The sequence below is a fragment of the Zonotrichia albicollis genome, chromosome 4 (assembly GCF_047830755.1).
Source record: "Zonotrichia albicollis isolate bZonAlb1 chromosome 4, bZonAlb1.hap1, whole genome shotgun sequence".
Classification (NCBI taxonomy): domain Eukaryota; kingdom Metazoa; phylum Chordata; class Aves; order Passeriformes; family Passerellidae; genus Zonotrichia; species Zonotrichia albicollis.
The window spans coordinates 50,934,615-50,951,867 of record NC_133822.1 but is presented as its reverse complement, the minus strand read 5'-3'; the positions used below and the strand labels follow the sequence as shown (position 1 = coordinate 50,951,867).

The 17,253-nt window shown below is 38.4% G+C and overlaps 1 protein-coding gene across 5 annotated transcripts in view; it reads left to right on the top strand.

Moving 5' to 3' along the window:
* Positions 1-17,253, top strand: part of MSRB3 (methionine sulfoxide reductase B3) — an 80,860-nt gene that overhangs the window by 38,296 nt on the left and 25,311 nt on the right. For all 5 annotated transcript variants that reach the window (XM_074539781.1, XM_074539777.1, XM_074539778.1 and 2 more), the window contains one exon: positions 8,636-8,664. In XM_074539781.1, the coding sequence (XP_074395882.1) occupies positions 8,636-8,664 (29 nt within the window). The remainder of the gene's footprint in view (positions 1-8,635; positions 8,665-17,253) is intronic.

Sequence of the window (17,253 nt, the reverse complement as noted above, 5' to 3'; positions counted from 1 at the left end):
GCCAGTGGGCACCTGAAGAAAACACCTGATCTATTGTGTCCTGAGATTAGACTGGCCTTAACTCAGCACCCCCAAAGTCTTTGTGTTGCCTTATGAACTCTTGCTACCTCTGGCCTACATCTAATTCAGCCAGTTTTTCTGAGGTGGCTGACAACTGTCGGAAAAAATGCAGAAGCCAGTAGGAGTCCCTCTTCTTTTGTTTATTGACCTCAAAATATCAGTATATGATATCTTCCTCAACCAGGGAAGAGAGATTTCTGAATCTTGGTCCCTGATTCAGCCAAGACAGCTAAAAAAGTGAGAAAGAAACACAGATAAGAGAATGCAAAATATATATTTTTTACATTTTCACCACAAAATGTAAATTACTGAAGTATTTCCTTAGGAGTAAGATGGTAGTATATTACAAAGAAAGTCTATTTGCCCATTTAAAATGTGAGCAATTTTTGTGATGTTGTGGAATTTTTTTGGTGGTTTCTTTTTGTAATGTCCAAATAGTTATCTGAAACTTGCATTTACATTTGTTTCTTATTGATGTCCATTAATTTTTTTTGTCTTTATGTCGTTGTAATCTGTAAATATATATATATATTTGGACTATGGACCTGTCAGTTTAACTAGGAAAGAGACTGGAGCTTCAGCAGTAATATTAACAAACTTCAACTTTTAACGTTTCTGATTTACGTTGTTTCATTACCATGCGACACATGAGGTCAGGGAACATATGAATTTTACACTCCAGAAGAAAGACCTGTTTTTTGGTAAGTCTTTAAAATAGAACTTTGTCTCTATCACAAGGAAGATAAAAGAAACAATTAGGCATGTCACATCTCTTCATCTACCTACTTGTGCTAGTGTTATGAGAAACATCCCAAGCTTTATGGAGGACATGCTTTAACTTTTTCCACAGTCAAAGGTGCCTCACACATAAAATGCATAATCATGCTAGTGGATCTTATTATTCCATCTCTGAACTTTCACGCTGTGCAGTCTCCTACATCCCAGTACAGCTGTCTAAAAAAGCAATTACTGAGAGAACCAAAAAACTAATCTCAAGAATGTCCTTTCCTGCAAGCCGGTCCTTACGCAGTTTTGTCTTACACTTACTCCAATCTAGCTGTAGACTTATGCTAAAAGAAGGAGCCCTGCTGCCCTCACCTTTCTCTAGGGCATTTTTTCATGGCTTTCTCTTCACTGGACCTCACCTGGTGCAGCTGGAGCATGTCTCAGTGCAGAACTCGGATCTGACAGACAACTAATAAGCCAAAGACAAATTTGTGCTTATAGTTATCAACCTTACCCACTTGTGTTAATTTTTTATCAGCCACACTTATCACAGCTGGACAGTCTCCACAGCAGGGTTGTGTTTTTCTGTATCAGTTCACAAAGAGCCACAGATGTCACCCAAATCCTCAGTGTTTTCTAAGGCCAAATGTATTTGCAAGGTTGTGCCTACTTTAATTTTTCAAGGCACTTTCTTATACGTTATTCAAAAATACCATTCTGTCCATAGCCGTTGAAACAGGAGCTTAAAATGGACCTGAGTGAAATACATGGCTCGTGCTACTGCCATAGGAGACCATCTATTCCATATTTAGTAAACCATGGTCATGTCCTTTACCATGTGCAGCACTGTGAGAAAAATGTGGTATAGATGGGAACTGGGAAGCCTGGGAAGAATGATTTCCTTTTAAAAAAAGAAATATTATTGTTTTGTCAGTTTCCAATTTTTAGGGCCAAAGACTCAATTACCAAGTCTTCATAAAACACCCACTGCTGCCCTTATTGCTTCCTGGAAGGAATTCTTGGTAATAGTGTTGGCTCTTGTGAACATATACTAGCAGACACAGCAACAGTCTTATCCATGTTATGTTTTCATTTGGTTTTTGTTGAGCTGTGTCAGGTTTTCTCAACATCTCTCAGAAATCCAATCAAGAGAAAATGAAAGAGTGGTTGGGCAATGTTATTGTACCATTAACATAGTACCACTCTTCCCTTCACAAGACCAGGAAGGATTTCAGTCACCAGGCTAGATCTCTACAAGGTATTTCCTTGCACCAGTGCTGCGTGCTTAATGAATGGTCTTTAAGCTTTCCTACTGATCTTCATATTCTTTGAGGAAGGCACATGAAAAATCAGCACTGGTTATCTGTCTAGGAGAGCCCATATGACATCACTGATATGGTTTCTCTAGTAAGATCCAAAAGAACCACCTGAGCAACTTCATCTCTCTTTACTGTCTCTTCATTTCCTTGGAAGACTGTCAATCCCAGCAGGTTTCTACTTAATGACATTTGTTTGAAGTAAGTTGGTTCTCACCAGTGTAGGGATCAACATATTGTCTAGGTTGGAAAAGACTTTTAAGATCATTGGGTCCAACTGTTCATCCAGCACTGCCAAGCCCACCACTAAACCATGTTCCCAAGCGCCATATCTACACAGATATTAAATACTTTCCAGCCTGGTGACCCAAACATCTCCCTGGGCAATCTGTTCTTGTGCTTGACAATGCTTTCCACAAAGAAATTTTACTAATGTTCAATCTAAACCTCCTCTGGTACAACTTGAAGACATTTCCTCTCATTCTGTTGCTTGCCACTTGGGAGAAGAGCTCAACACCCACCAGGCTACACCCTTCTTTCAGGTAGTTTTAGAGAGTGATAGGGCTTTCCCTGAGCACCCTTTTTGTGCTCCAGATCCTTCACCAGCTTCCATATCCTTCTCTGGACAGACTCCACCACCTCACCTGGAGTTCTTCTTGTGGGGGGCCCAAAACTGAACAGGAGATACAGCCTCACCAGTGCTGAGTACCAGAGATGATCCTTGCACAGATTCTGATTCTACCGTCCTTGTATGGATACTGATTCTAGTATGAATTTCATTGCTATTTTCAGTGTAAAAGTACAACATATTCCTTGTAAACTTTTAAGTCTGATATATTTTTCCCTTGTTTGAAATTTACTCTGCTTTGTATTGACTGTTCATCAGTCACTCTGCTTGGAAGAAGTAATTTTCAGCTGGTTTTAACCTCCTTTATGCTTTAGTATGTACACGCATGTACCTCAAGTAAAAATCAGGTAGGGTGAATTGTTATGGATTATGACTGCAGAAGGTATATATTTCTATATTTATCTGTTTATAGCTCTTACATTAAAGACATTCTGTCTCTCTGGACTGAACTCACCCAGAGACTACTCCCCACCATCACTGCTGGTATAAAATGACATGTAGATGTGGCCCTTAGCAACAAAGTCTAGTGGTGAACTTGGCAGTTCTTGATTAATGGTTGGACCTTTAATGATCTTAAAAGTATTGTCCAACCTAAATAGTTTTCTGACATTAAAACGCTCATTTTGAATTTGGCTTTTCATCAATATGCAGAACAAAATTTATCACATCATCTGTCAATAGTGAATTTTTTTCTTTAACCAGGCTTCTTGAGAAACTAATACAGTGTAATGCTGACTCCGTGTCAATCCTTCTGTAATAATAAAACTGTATCATTTAATCTATTTGACAATTTCAGCCAAATTTTTCAGGGAAGTAGTTATTAAACCTCAAAGATATTAAGTCCTTAAAGCAATAAGAAAATCAGGAAAGAGAGCATACTCAAGCTCTCTTTGAGGAGAGGCCTGAACAAGAGTTCAACTATATTACTAGACTGTAGCAGATAAAATTATGGTAAATAATATATATTGTTGTATTATAATGAGAATCCACATGAGGGTTGAAGAGAGATAGGCATTAGGGATGTCCAGCTCTGGGAAATATCTGTTGGTAATTGTGCTGCCTGAGACATCAGAGGATCTGTCACCTGGCCACAACACAGCAATAAGCTCAGCTTTGCTCTTTCTGCTTGGTTCTTAAAGCTTGGGGACTTCTCAAATTCCCTGATGGTGCAGGTCTTAAAAATTCCTAAGTAGTTACATCAGGTATTTATTTTTACATTGGAATACTGCTGCATTTTTCTTTCTGGAACCTTGAGTTTCAGGAGCTTCCAGAAGCTATTTGGAGCTTCACCTCATGAGTATGATCAGTGACTGCTTTCCAGGAAATGGTTTGCATTTTCAGAAGGGTTATGTTTATACTTAACAAGATGGACAAAAGTCTCTTCTCTGGCCCTAGAGTCAAGTGACAAGACATGACTTGTGTTTTTAACATCAACTCCTTACTCTGAAACTGAGTGACCTGGTTCATTCTGGTCCTTGGCCTGAGCCTCCCCTGCAGTTTGCCTAGGTCCTGTCTAGGGTTTTTATCAGCATGATGAGGGCCAGTGCAGTGTCCAGGAATATGTTCACAACTGAGCATTACTGTCCTGGCCTTCTTTATGCTAGCAATGCTGTAGCAGGAACACAGACACTGCAGCTAGGTATATTCTGTACCACTGGGAGGCAAACATGGGAGAGAGGATTGATTGTGTTCTAATCAGTCACCTGGACCAGGACATGGGCTGGCTTGGATTGTATCAGGAGCCTGCTAGGCCATCATCCCTTCAGCAAACTGCCCATGCCAATATGGAATAAAATTCTTTGAAAATCAAATACCAAAGGTGTAAGGAGAGAAGACAAAGCACTCTCACATGATTAATAGTATTCTCAATCATGTTCATAATTCCCTTAAATATACATGGTACAATCATTAATACTAACACTATTACAAACAACATGGTAACTCTCTGGACTAGAATATTTTTTAACTATAGGCTAGTTCATTTAGTATATGTCCATTTTCCTTTAAATATGATCCTACAGTGATGCATCATCTTTATGACTGTAACAGATCTTTATCAAAGTCCTTTTCAGAGAGAAGTAGTATATTGAATGTCTGCCCCTACCAATGTTCTGCTTAGCACAGTTGAAACACAGCCTTGAAAAGGAGCAGCCTGGTATAAACTGCTAATGCAAAGGCCTAGAAAGCCAAGAGGAATAAATTACTTCTTCCATGTTATAATGCAAGGATCAGAACTGCAGAGTACTTTCTGAGAGAGTTGTGGGGCTTCCAAAGTCTGTTCCCTATGTTCCGTCAACAAAACCTATAAAAACCTGTTAAATACTTTATCACGAAAGGTAAAAGGAAAGACAGTTGTAACACAACAGCAGAGGTTCTGCAGTAAGTCCTCTTCCCTCTCTCTTTGACAAAGGCCTGCTTCCCTGGCAAGTAGCAGATCTGTGTTAACTTCAGCTCTAGTGTGTCTGTTGACACTCTAATTTGTGGCACTGAACAACTGCAGTTTAGTCATACTTAGTAAGGCAGTAGTTTAAAATTCACACTATAGGAACACATGATGGTTATCATTACTCCATTTTTCACTCTTGCTTTGTACTTGGCAGTCTGAAGATCTGGTATATGATGTCTTTTAGGAATAACAGGTAGAAACCCTGCACCTCTTTGCAGTACAGATAAAATGACTATCATATATTGTTTGTGTTTGACTTAGTTATTCCTGGGATCTTGGCAAGTATTGCAGCAGCTTGTGCTTAGCTAAATCTTTCCAGTAGCTCACCATTTCCTTGCACATTGTGTGTTGGTAGCTGAGCCTACTTAACATTTGTATTGCCATGTGTTGTGTGTAGTTGAGCCATATCAAAGTTGGAAATGAAAAGCACTTTACAAATACCCTCTTGTTCCTCTTTATGCGTATAGACTCCTTTCCAAAGGTATTTATGAATGATCACCTGGCTTTCAGAATACTCCTTTATAAGAGAAGTAGAAAAAATATGCAGAAAGCTATTATCTGTTCATTTGGGGGTGGGAGGGTGGGGCATGGTGTTGGGGCGCTCCCCTCTGGTTGTGATAAATGATAAGAGACAATTTGTACAGTCAGGACCTGGCTATGTAATGTGCATCTTGCTTGGTAGGATGCTTAGGTTGGGTATCAGAGTATGTACTATGATAACAAACAATGTACTGAGGAGATTTTTCCTTCTAGTTAATGTAGTTTTAAAAGTATAAAGGAGTCAGAGTGAATATTTTTGTGTGTAGCAGAACATCCCTTTGGAATGTACTTTCAGCATTTATTTTTTTCCTATTTAATGGCCATATTTTAGTTAAGCATTTTTAACACATGCACAATTAGTTTCTGACATTTTGTGTAACATGCTGTTGAGAAGCAGATATAAATCTTGGAAGAAGGGAAAAATGCTGCTTTCATTAAAATGGCTGTAAGCTTTTCTTTCCTTCAAGTAGCCAAGGTGACTGTGTTCTTGCAGTGTGTTTCTCTCACATTTGCCCTTTGTTGCTTATTTGCAATGCTAAAGATGCTTCATTATTTTCCTCCACTTTTTTCTGTGCCTTATTCAGATCTCTAACAGTTTCTGTAATATTGTGTCCTAAATTTTACATGGTTTTCCCAAAGGGAAATGGTGACCATAACACAGGTGACCCTCCTCCTCTTGATGGCTCCTAGTACTACCTCCCATGTTGTGTTTTCTTTCATAACTATTCTGCTGTTGCCAGACAAAGTTCGATTCATTTATCACCCCCATATCAGTTTTCTGATGTGTTGTCCAGTAATTTATGACTGTTTGGAGCTTTGGTACTAATTACAGTGCCCAGTGACCCCTGTGACCCTCCTCCCCATGCACGCTCTGCCACCTTGGCCCTTGGGCCAGTTTGTTGAAGCCACAAATTGCAGTGCATATGTCCATAACAAGGCATTCAGGCTGAGAAGCAAGAGCTCTCTTTGACCCACTAATAGGGAGTATCTACAATTTAGGCAACAAGAAGCTGATTGTGCAGATAAACAGATGCTGAGGGTACGATTCATATGTTGTGTTTGACTATGTAGGTAGTGAGGTGTTGCTGATACTGTGATGAGCAATAGAGAATAGTGTAGGCAGGTATACAGCAGCTTGAGGAGAATATTGTAAATGAAACACTAAGTAGCTTTAATTCCAACTCAGTGGAATTTCCCCCAGGTTACCACATTTCACAGGGTGGGGACTTCATCCTGCTGGTGTAAATACCAACTGAATTACACTGCCAAACTGTGCATGGGCTGGTGCCCTGGGCAGATAATGCTGCTGATATTTGTGAAGGCATGTCAGCAACGTGCTTTCTTTGTTCAGTGCTTTTGGTGGTACTAAAAATATTAATTATGAAGATATGTCTTTTCCCTCTCACCTTTTCATCTCCTGAGAGTTATATTTAAGACAAAATATTGTGAACACTGAAGGAAGGTGCAGAATGAGCAGCATGGGAGAAGAGAGTTGTTTCCTTTCTGATGACTTTAATAGTGTGAACCTGTTAATTTTTCAGATTATAATTGATTTTATATTTATTTGCTGTAGCTTAGATATTTGGTATACAATTACAATGTGAGTTATATAAAAATATAGAGTGCATGTAACAGCATGTAGAAGCTTATAAAATAAAAGTTGAAAATAAATCTGCAATTAGTTTTTGAGCTTCAGTCATTTGTTGCTGAAAAAAGAAGGACTGTAACTTCCCAAAAATACATTCCTTCCTTGATGCAATGTAGAAGGATCCAACATTGTACTTCCTCCTTAGAATTTCTGGGGAAATGCATTTTGCTGCCAACATAAGATGCTTTAACAGGTCTCCTGCTGGTCAGACCTTGTGTCCTGCTGTGACAGCCATGACCATGTGTGCAACTGATTGTTAGTGGGCGATATAAATCTGATTGGAACATGCCTGTTAATTGGTTTGAGAGCTCAATATAGACAATGCTGTCTTGTAGCAGATTGTGTAGATAGCCCTAGTCATAGGGTTAATTCTGCTTGACAGCACATCAGCAGCATCTTGAATAATTACCCAACTTAAGTTTTCCCACAGTTGAAGTGAGACCTTCAAAGGCTTCTACATTTACAAGTATTATTAACCGATATCTGAAACATGATGTTCCCACAAGGGCTAATTTTTTCTTCCTTTTATTAAATATACAGGTTATAGGGTTCATTTGCTAAGAGCTAAGTCCTTAGAAGAAAACACTACTTGTTAGAGAGAGAAAAATCTGCAGTGCAGGACCAAAGCTAATGGTGCGTAAAGCACACATCATTGTCTTTTTGCAAAGACTTTAAAACAAGTTAAAATTTGGGTCTGGCTCCCTTCCTCTCTCCCACCCCCCACTTTCCACTTTTAAGAAAATCAAACCACTTACTCCTATGTGCAGAATGAGTAAATTGAAGACACGCACAAACAAAAACCTCCTAGGATGTTGCACAATTAAGTACAGATCATTGACTACAATACATATGACATTAATGAAATGTATCTGCTTCAAAAATAGATTGGAAACATCCATGAATGAGTTAAATCCTCCTAATGACTTTTCAAAAATGAAAATGAATGGAAACTATTTAATTCATACAAACAACTGTATGCTATGATTCACAGTATATAATTTAATCCTAATTCAAATTTATATTTTATTTTCTTCATTTAGTGATCTGCCTTTCAAAATATCTTCTTTGTAACTACAGCATATAAAACAGTAAAATATTAAAGATAATAGTCATTATTTGGGCTCAAATGCCTTTGAAGGCATTAAATGTTAATGTACAGAGTTAGCCAGTCTGGTTAAAGATGGTATTTGCTGGAGGGATCAGTCTGACAAATGGCTTTTATGGCATAAAGCAATTCTTGTAACTTACGATCTTTTTATTTTCTTTTTCAGGTCAGAAACAAAGTTTGACTCCAATTCAGGTATGTTTACATTTACAGTGTTTTACTGAATGTCCACTATTCGGGTTAATCTCAAAAGAGTAGTTTATCAGTTCAAGTTCAGCTTAGTTTTAAACAAACTGGGGTAGGTCAGCCTTAAAAAGGATCTTCATTTCTCACCCTCTGAAAACAGCATTGATTGTTACTGTGAAACATTTGCTTTCATTCCTTTCATTAGTTCCATTCTCTTTACATTTTCCCAAAAGATGATAGAGAAGATGTATCTTACAACAGGCTTCAATTGATCCAGAAAAATTGTAATACAAATAAATGATAATACAGACTAAATCAAATGGAGGATTGAAGTTTGAAAATGATCACTGCAATAGAGCAAATGGTTTTCTTCCTGGTGGACAAAAACATTTCGTGGGAATTTGAAGTCAGTGCAGCCTCTCTGTCAGGAAACAGATGATTTGTCATCAAATTTTCGTGACAGATGCAGGTACACAATGCATGCCAGACCAGTCTGTAGAGCTCAACTGAGGAGGATTACCAAAAGGCAGTCTCTCCCAAGATGTCTTTATAAAGAATTGTAATGTGTTGTAGGAACTGGGAGGGAAGTGAAGGTCAGCCTAACAGGTTAATGTATATCTAACAAGACAAAAAACACAGGACAGCAAACAGGGAGACTGTTACTTATTCAGTTCACTATTCCTAGGTGTTCCTTAAAGTAAAACAGTAATAAATTAAGAATAGGCTATTGTCCTGAAGCTAGGTGAAATGTCCATTGCTTGAAAAGGTAATTCAAAACACATTTTTTGTTAAGATGAAAAGTCTGTTCTAAACAGGAAACCTGATATTATTATGGAAATTTTGGTTTTAGACTAATGTTATCTTCTATATAGTTTGCTTAATGCTGTGATTATAACTGTTTATAATGTTATGAATTTTAAAATGTATATTAATCAGGTTGTTTATGGAATAGTAAGTTTCCTTTTATCCCAGTTCCTTTATTCCATTATTCCAGTGGGCTTGAAATGTGAGGCATTACATTGCTTTTTCTTTCTACATTAGATTTTATCTTTGGAACTATATAGAAGTGAAATCTACAGCAGGAAGCATTTAAATAGCCAATGCCTACATCTTTTACACTTGTGTCATCTTGCTCCTATTATGATTTTAGTCTGTGAGTTTGACGTTACTTGCTTTAAATATTTCTTTAATAAACTCTATGCTAAGATTGATTTTTGGATCTTGACAAAACAGAGGGATTGCATGAGGGACAGCTTCACACATTTTCTGCCATTACCCCCTTTATTTTAGTGCAGTTACCAAAACTAGGGTGTGGAGCAGAATGTCACATGTCTGCTTCTGTGCTAAAGGAAAAATGCTCTCTGCAGAGCTTCACTTTGCTTGGTGGCTTAAGCTACAAGTAGATTTCTGAGTCTCTTTTGAAGCAGTTCTCCTGTGAGGTACACCGTTCTGCCTGCCACTCCCTTGGCAGCAAAGGCAGGGACATGGCTTTCCCGAGGCTAGTGGTAAAAGTTTGGCACCATTGCAGCTGTGGTGTGCTCAGCACATGTCACCAGGCCTTTCTGCCCTGGGCTCCTGGTCCCATTTTAATCTTTGCCCCAAACCCTGTACTTGGGACAGAGAATTACTAAGGTTTAACACCTCGGTCTCATCAGTGCTGTGTCTCTTGGCACAGGTTTCAAGGGTATCTTGGTTGTAAAGATACCCTTAACAACCAAGGCTAGCTGTTAAAACCAAGCAACAACAAGGCTCCAAACCCCCTTATCATTGTGACAGGTACAGCTGCCTTCTCTTCACAGGAAGAGCACTCAGTTCTTCCACCAAGAAGCTGATCCTGACAGTCAGATGGCACAAGGACTCTAAGTTTCTCTTTTGTTCCCAATATGTAAGAGCAGAGGAGAAGTGAAGATACTGGCACCATCTGGTTTTGTTTCCCAACCAAAGAACTTGCTATAACTTTCCCAAAGCAGACAATAATCCCAGACCTCCTGCTGAGTGAATGCACCCTGTTCACTCAAGGTGCATGGGTGATGGCATCCTTGTAAAAAAACCCCTCTTTTGTGTCTGGGGGTGCAGAGCCCTGTGTAGCACCCTGTTCTGCATTACACAGGCCTTTGGAAAGTGTCAGTGTAGTGTTGGTTTAAAAAGGGCTGCTGGCATCTGAGTCTGTATTTATGCAACCTCAAGATTCTTGGAGACACCTTAAGGTATTTTCACATCCCTCATTTCATTTTGAATTCCCTAGACTGTCATTCCTAAGTAAAGTAATGATCCCACAAACTGGAACAAACATGCTTTGTTCCCATTTATCTTATGTTACTCAAAACAGTTCAAGTGTTGAACATGAGAATGAGGTAATTTTATTATAGAATACATTTTTTTTCCTAGGGAGTTGTTCCACAACTATTGCTTGTTCTAAATTAACCCCACTGTTAATTCCAGTTAACTTGCAAGTCTAGATATGCCCTTAATAAACATTTATCAATGCTATTATACTTGTCTTTCCTAGAAATATTTGTGAAGCATTGAAGAATTAGAGGAAGTCTTTCTAAAGCAAGTACAAAGTCAGAAATACAGCATTTAAAGTACCCAATAGGCTCACTGCAAATGTAACCCTGAAAATGTTGTTCTACACTGAAATATTAGACAAACACTGTCAAAAGAAGATTAATTGGAACTTGAGCATTAACTTAAAGGAAGGCTGCAAAATTCCTATGGTGATGATAAGGATTTATCATGCAAATAACTATAACATCTGTAAGGGACACACATTCTTCATATCATGACTAACAGCTCCATCTGAGAAACTTCTTTTTCTTTGCTAACTCTTTATAAGTCTACAGCTGGCAGGATTTCTGTCTCAGAGACCATGGGGTTAGCTTCACGCTGTTACAAGATCTTATAAATGAAACAATTTTGCTTTCCTGTCATACTATGATGAATTCTACTGGTACCGAAAATAGATTTTTTTCTAACAAAGTACTTGAAAGCAAAAACGGTTGTAGGAGAAATATTTCTTTTTCCTCACAATTTGTTGGAGAACAATGTAAACTACAAAAAAACCCACAGGTGAAACAATTTTGTTCTTATTATCAGTATTTTAGTGTTTAAAATGCTTATTGTGCTATGTGCTTGGTTAGAAGATTTCAGAATTTAAGAATATAAGAATTATATTGGAACAATTAATGGAAATAATTTGATAAATTTTTGCTTTTTTAAAATTTAGAGTAAATAGGTCTTCAGGGTGCTGTTCCCTAACAGGATGAACTGTAGGTCTCAAAAGCTGTTGCTGAACACTTTAAATCCCACCTTAGTAATATCAAAACAATCTAAGAAAACTACCTCAGCATGCCCCCTATTCACCAGGGAATGGTAATGGTGAATTTCCTACTACCTACTGGGAGGGCTGGAGTTTTCCTGGGGCATGTCCTCTACTACTTGCTGCATCCTGCACCCAGTGTGGAGGTGAGATCAGATATTCAAGTTAGAGTGTTCACAGTGAAATTGCGGGCAAAAAAAATCCGTTTTGTTCTGTGATAAAAGGAAAGGACAAATTCATGGACAATATGCAAGGACTCCAGTGGACTCTTTTTTGTGTATCTGTCACACAGACCATGGAATGTAGAAAGTCAGAGAGCACAGAGTGCAAGAGGGAGAGTCAGGGAAGCACCATGCTGTAGAAACATATCTGTGCACTGAAGAAAAAGAGTGCCCAAGGACACACAGTGCCTTCAGCTGTGTCCATCATCTGCTGTGCCAGCTTCACACTTCTCTCAAAAAAGAGACGTATCTCCGAGACCTGTTATTCTGTCTCCCTGCTTCTACATATCAAATGAAATGTAAAGATAATGTATGTGATTTATGCCACTGTTTGTGTCAATAATTTGGAAACATTCCAATTAGTATCAGAAATTAAGATATAATAGCTGCCCATGCACCTAGAGGCTGTCCTGAGGGACAGCTACACATGAGCTTTTGTTGGATTCCTACTGCCCCAGCAGTCAAATACAAAGCAAGTCAAGGAGCCCCCAACAGTTCCTGGAATTTCTTTTGCCTACCTTGTCTGGACTCACAGTGTCAGTCAGGGACTCTGAAGGTCATTTCTTCTCTCAGCACATTGCATTTTCCACCAGAATGAGTGTATTCCCATGTCTTCAGCACTGCACAATGCTGCCACCTCTATATCCCCATCAAGGTTCCCATCCTTTCCTTTCTTGTGTTTACTGGCATCTTTCCTTTAATGTGGCCACTATAATGTACAAACTTGCAAGGCTACATGATTCAGCACAGGTGCTAGAGAACAAATGAACAAAATTATAAGGCTGGAGGGGATCAGATGTTTTCCTCTCACAAATTCCTCTTGGCTACATTTCCAGATGTTCTGCAACGGGCTGTCCAAACTCTCTGTATCAGCCCTGATTTCCCTTAGCCTGTCATCAGTCCCCTTGTATGAAAATCATCAGTACAACTATTAAGAGTATAAGGAATCCTCCGCCCAAGTAAGAGAGAAATGGATACAAAAAGGCATTTTGAAAGTGAGTAATTTGCACCGACCTTTACTACCAGGGCAACACAAAAGAAATATAACTTGCCTATAACCTTAGGCTGACAAAGAAGCAAGGTACTTAATAAAAACATGCATTGATCTAACTCATCAAATATTTAAATACAGATTATGAAATAAGTTCCTAAATTTTATTGCTGTCAGCTTCTCCACCCAGGTTGTGTTAGAGCAGTTCTTAATTTCTTCTTAGGAAGGCTAAGTAGTTTCAGAAACAGGGAGAAGTGATATTTGGTGTTCTTAACAAAATCATGCTGGCAAGTTCAACAGTCATCCTACAATCAGAGCATTTGATTTAAAAGTAGTAAAAGATCTCTTGCAGAATCTGTAAAAAGTGGCAAAATAAACTGTGATACTGAAGAACAGGGATGCTCCAGAGCTTTTTGGATGAGGTAAATGACCTCTTCAGGTTCTCTTTCAACTAAGAGGAATGATTTCCTTCTCTCTGGCCACCACCAGCTTGGATTCTTGAAAATGTGCATGAGCTGGCACAGAGAGATGGTGGGAGACAGTTACTGCAAAAACAGGAACAGCAGCTCAGATTATCTTGTTGTTACTTGTCAGTGCTACTTTGTTCTTGGCATTAACAACTATTCACGCAGGTTGTTGGGGGTGCAATGGCTGAGGAGCATGGACAGTTGTATTTGTTCAGCAGCAAAATGAGCGTTTAGTCAGATGCAAACTGAACCATCTGGTGAATGGTTCAGGGCCATGCCCTGATGTGGATAATACTCCTGACTTGGAGTATTAGATGGCTGGGACATCTCACTGGTACATCCCAAGGAACTACGTGCTGATGAGTGAGAACTGATTATCACTTGTTCCTGAATCACTTGTAAAGTTCGGCATCAGTTCAGTTGTGACAATCTGGAAGTGTTTGGCACTGCTGTGACCAGAACTGAGCTCAGAGGAAATCTAGAGCTTTGTGAAACCATTGGGACAAGCACCACACTGCCAGCCTCATCAGCCTCTGGAAACGAGGAGGGGGTGAGACAATGGCATTCAGAGAGTACCCTGCTGGAACCCCCACACACTATGTGTCAGATGGCTCTTGGGACTTCAACAGCTTATCTATGGGATAAGCTGCAGCCACACATCAGGCAGAGGACCATGAGGGTGTTTTCTGCCTGTGCACCTTGATGAATTTAACAGGACAGGATCCTTATGGTCAATGTGTTCACTCTTGTTCTCACTGTTCTTGCTATTTTCTCACTACCACAAAAGTGCATTTTCCTGTTTTGGATTTAGGCAATGTTTCATTAAGCACAATATCTTTTGTGGCTATGTGCATGTTGTCCAAAATAGCGCATCTTCTGTTTTGGCTAGCATGGTTTATGAGGTTATGAATTTGAATGAGATGCAAGGTATTTTTATTTCTTCCCTCTGGATTTGTTAAAGGAAAAAGAAACTTAACATCTTGTTTGTACAAGATTATGAGAATGATATCATTCAGTATTACTTGAAACTGGAATAAATTTGTTATTTGAAAAAAAATTAGACTGTACAAACTAGCTATGTGATAATTATTAATGACAGAGGATTCAATAAAGATTAAAATATTTAATGTTTTTCTTTCATTGATGTAGTGCTGTAAATTTATGACCATTAAGAAACCATATGAAAGATCTGTCAGCTTTTCCTATTTCACATTTTAGTCTCTTATTAAAACTGAGTTCAGTTTTTGTAGTACTAATAGTAAAGGGAAAAATGCAAGCTGCTTTTAATCAAACTGGAATGTTCAGTGATCACCATCACAATCTTTAGTGTTGATCTGAGTATGAAGCAAAGAAGATTAACTTGTCTTTTGCTGACTTAATTTAGTGGCAACCACAGTCTTTAAGATCTAATGGTAGACAAGTTTGTGTCATACCAACGCAACTGCCACTGTACGTGTGAGCAGCCATCTGTTTAGAATTAAGTCCTTAGTCAAAACATCAATGAGGCCTAATGCTGCCAGTTTAAGTTAGACACAATTTGCACTGAGTTTTATATGAGTAAGGGCATCACAATCAGGTCTAATGCCACACAACAGTGAATTTGGTTACAAGGCCTGAAAGCATTTCTGAAAGGAAAGAATCGTAGCCCTGTGTGATTGGATCAGGAGTCTTACCAACCTTGCTTTCCACTGGGGGTGAATTACCATTTATTGTTTTGTACATAGTTGTCTTGCCCGTTTATTTTTCTTTACAAAATGGTCCTAACCTTTTCATCAGCCATGGTCCAGATGTCTGAACAATCTTAGACTGTATACTCCAATCCAAACACTGTGCCTATTGAGATCACAGAATCAATATTCACAGTGTTTGATTGTTGTGAATAAGACTGAAGCACCTAATTTAGCACTAATCTTTTCTTTACTAGCTGTAGCAATGAAGGTGCTTTCATTTTCTGCATAATATCCCTTTCAGGTTATGTCTGTGTCTGGCCTTCACACAATCCCTGTGTATGGAGAAGTGCTAGTGTTTCATTTGGAGGGATATTGTACGCTAGCCAGTACCATGTTGGTGGAGTGGGATCATCTCAGCTGACTGTGACTACCTACCTTAACATAGCCCTCTGAGCTACATCTCAAGTCAGTTGGAAGAGATTAACATCCTCAAATGAGTTCATCCCTTCTGCTGGAGAAGTCTGTTTCAGGGCACATTGAATCACCCTTCTGAGTGTTCATCAATTTTAGAGTTAGGCATGTAACTTTGATTTACATAATCATAGAAAGTCACAATAGATTACCACTGGAATGAATGTACCAAGAGTTGAGGATGAGTGGATGGGATTCTCAAATAATTTTCCATGTCTGTTGCTGTGGAGGCTTAGTAGGATAAAAATCATAAATTTGAGAGAACTACACAACTGCTCCCAAGTTCTTCAGCTGGGTGTCAGTAAACCTCTTGTAAACAGAGCTTTTGTGGAGTATATTCATGAGAAAGATAAGTTTAACTTAGTGATTATTTTAGTTCCGTTTCTCTTTGTATGCATTTTCATTTCCCTTTTTAAATCTCACCTTTCCTAAACAAACCCAAATCTGCTTATGTGTCTTCAGTAATGGTGACCCCAGAGAATTACTGCATTTTTATAACTTCTTCTTAAATTCTTACTAAGAATTGTCAGATGTGAGAAACCTGGTAAAGTATGTTTTGCAAATTGATCATTCACCAGTGTTCATCTCTTTACAGGCAAGAAAAGAAATATGTAACTCAAAGAGATATAGCCTAAGGATAATAAGAGTGGATAAAAAATGTATCATATTCAATCTAGCTTCACTCAGGGCCTAAATATTAAACTGGTCTTTGGCATATTTCAGAAAGCCTGTGAAATTTTTGAAAAGCTTAGTAGGAAGAGATTTTGGTGATTTTAAGTCACTATTGAGAAACTTTTAAAAAATCAAAGTCTTTTATCCCGTTAACTGCTCTAACCAAGCTAAGGAAGGCTGACACAATAAATGCAGATATGAAAACTGAAGGGTATTTTTTAAAAATTAACATTTAAAACCATAAGCATTCTGGTTTTGTCTCTTACTTTTCAAGGAGGTGGTCATGAGAACAGAATTTCCGTGTTTATATTCTCATTTTAAAAGTGTTTACCTTAAGATGTATGGATTTTGAAAGTACTCATATACTCACTTCCCAACTATTATCTCCCCTTCAGTCAGTGATTTTTTTTTTCCCCTGTCACACACATTAGAAGGGATTTAAATGGAGTTCCAGGAATACTGAATCAAAGAGGAGTGGGATTTGAAATGTCAATGCTTAGCACTGATAGAATGTCTGGAAACCAATTAAGACATATTTAAGACAAATATTCAAATCTTCAAATATTTAAGACATATTTGAAGAGTGGCAAAAAATGTTCTTGTGAATAAAAAAAAATCTGCTGCATAAAGCATTAGGGTTCTTGAGACAACTTTAAAATGCAAGAAAGGTAGATACAGTGTTTCACTGGAATGAAAACACTCCCTGCTTTCAAGTATAGTAAGAAAAACCTGAATGAAAGGCTACTGTCAGAACTGCCCTTCAGGTCATGATAGTATTAAGACTGTG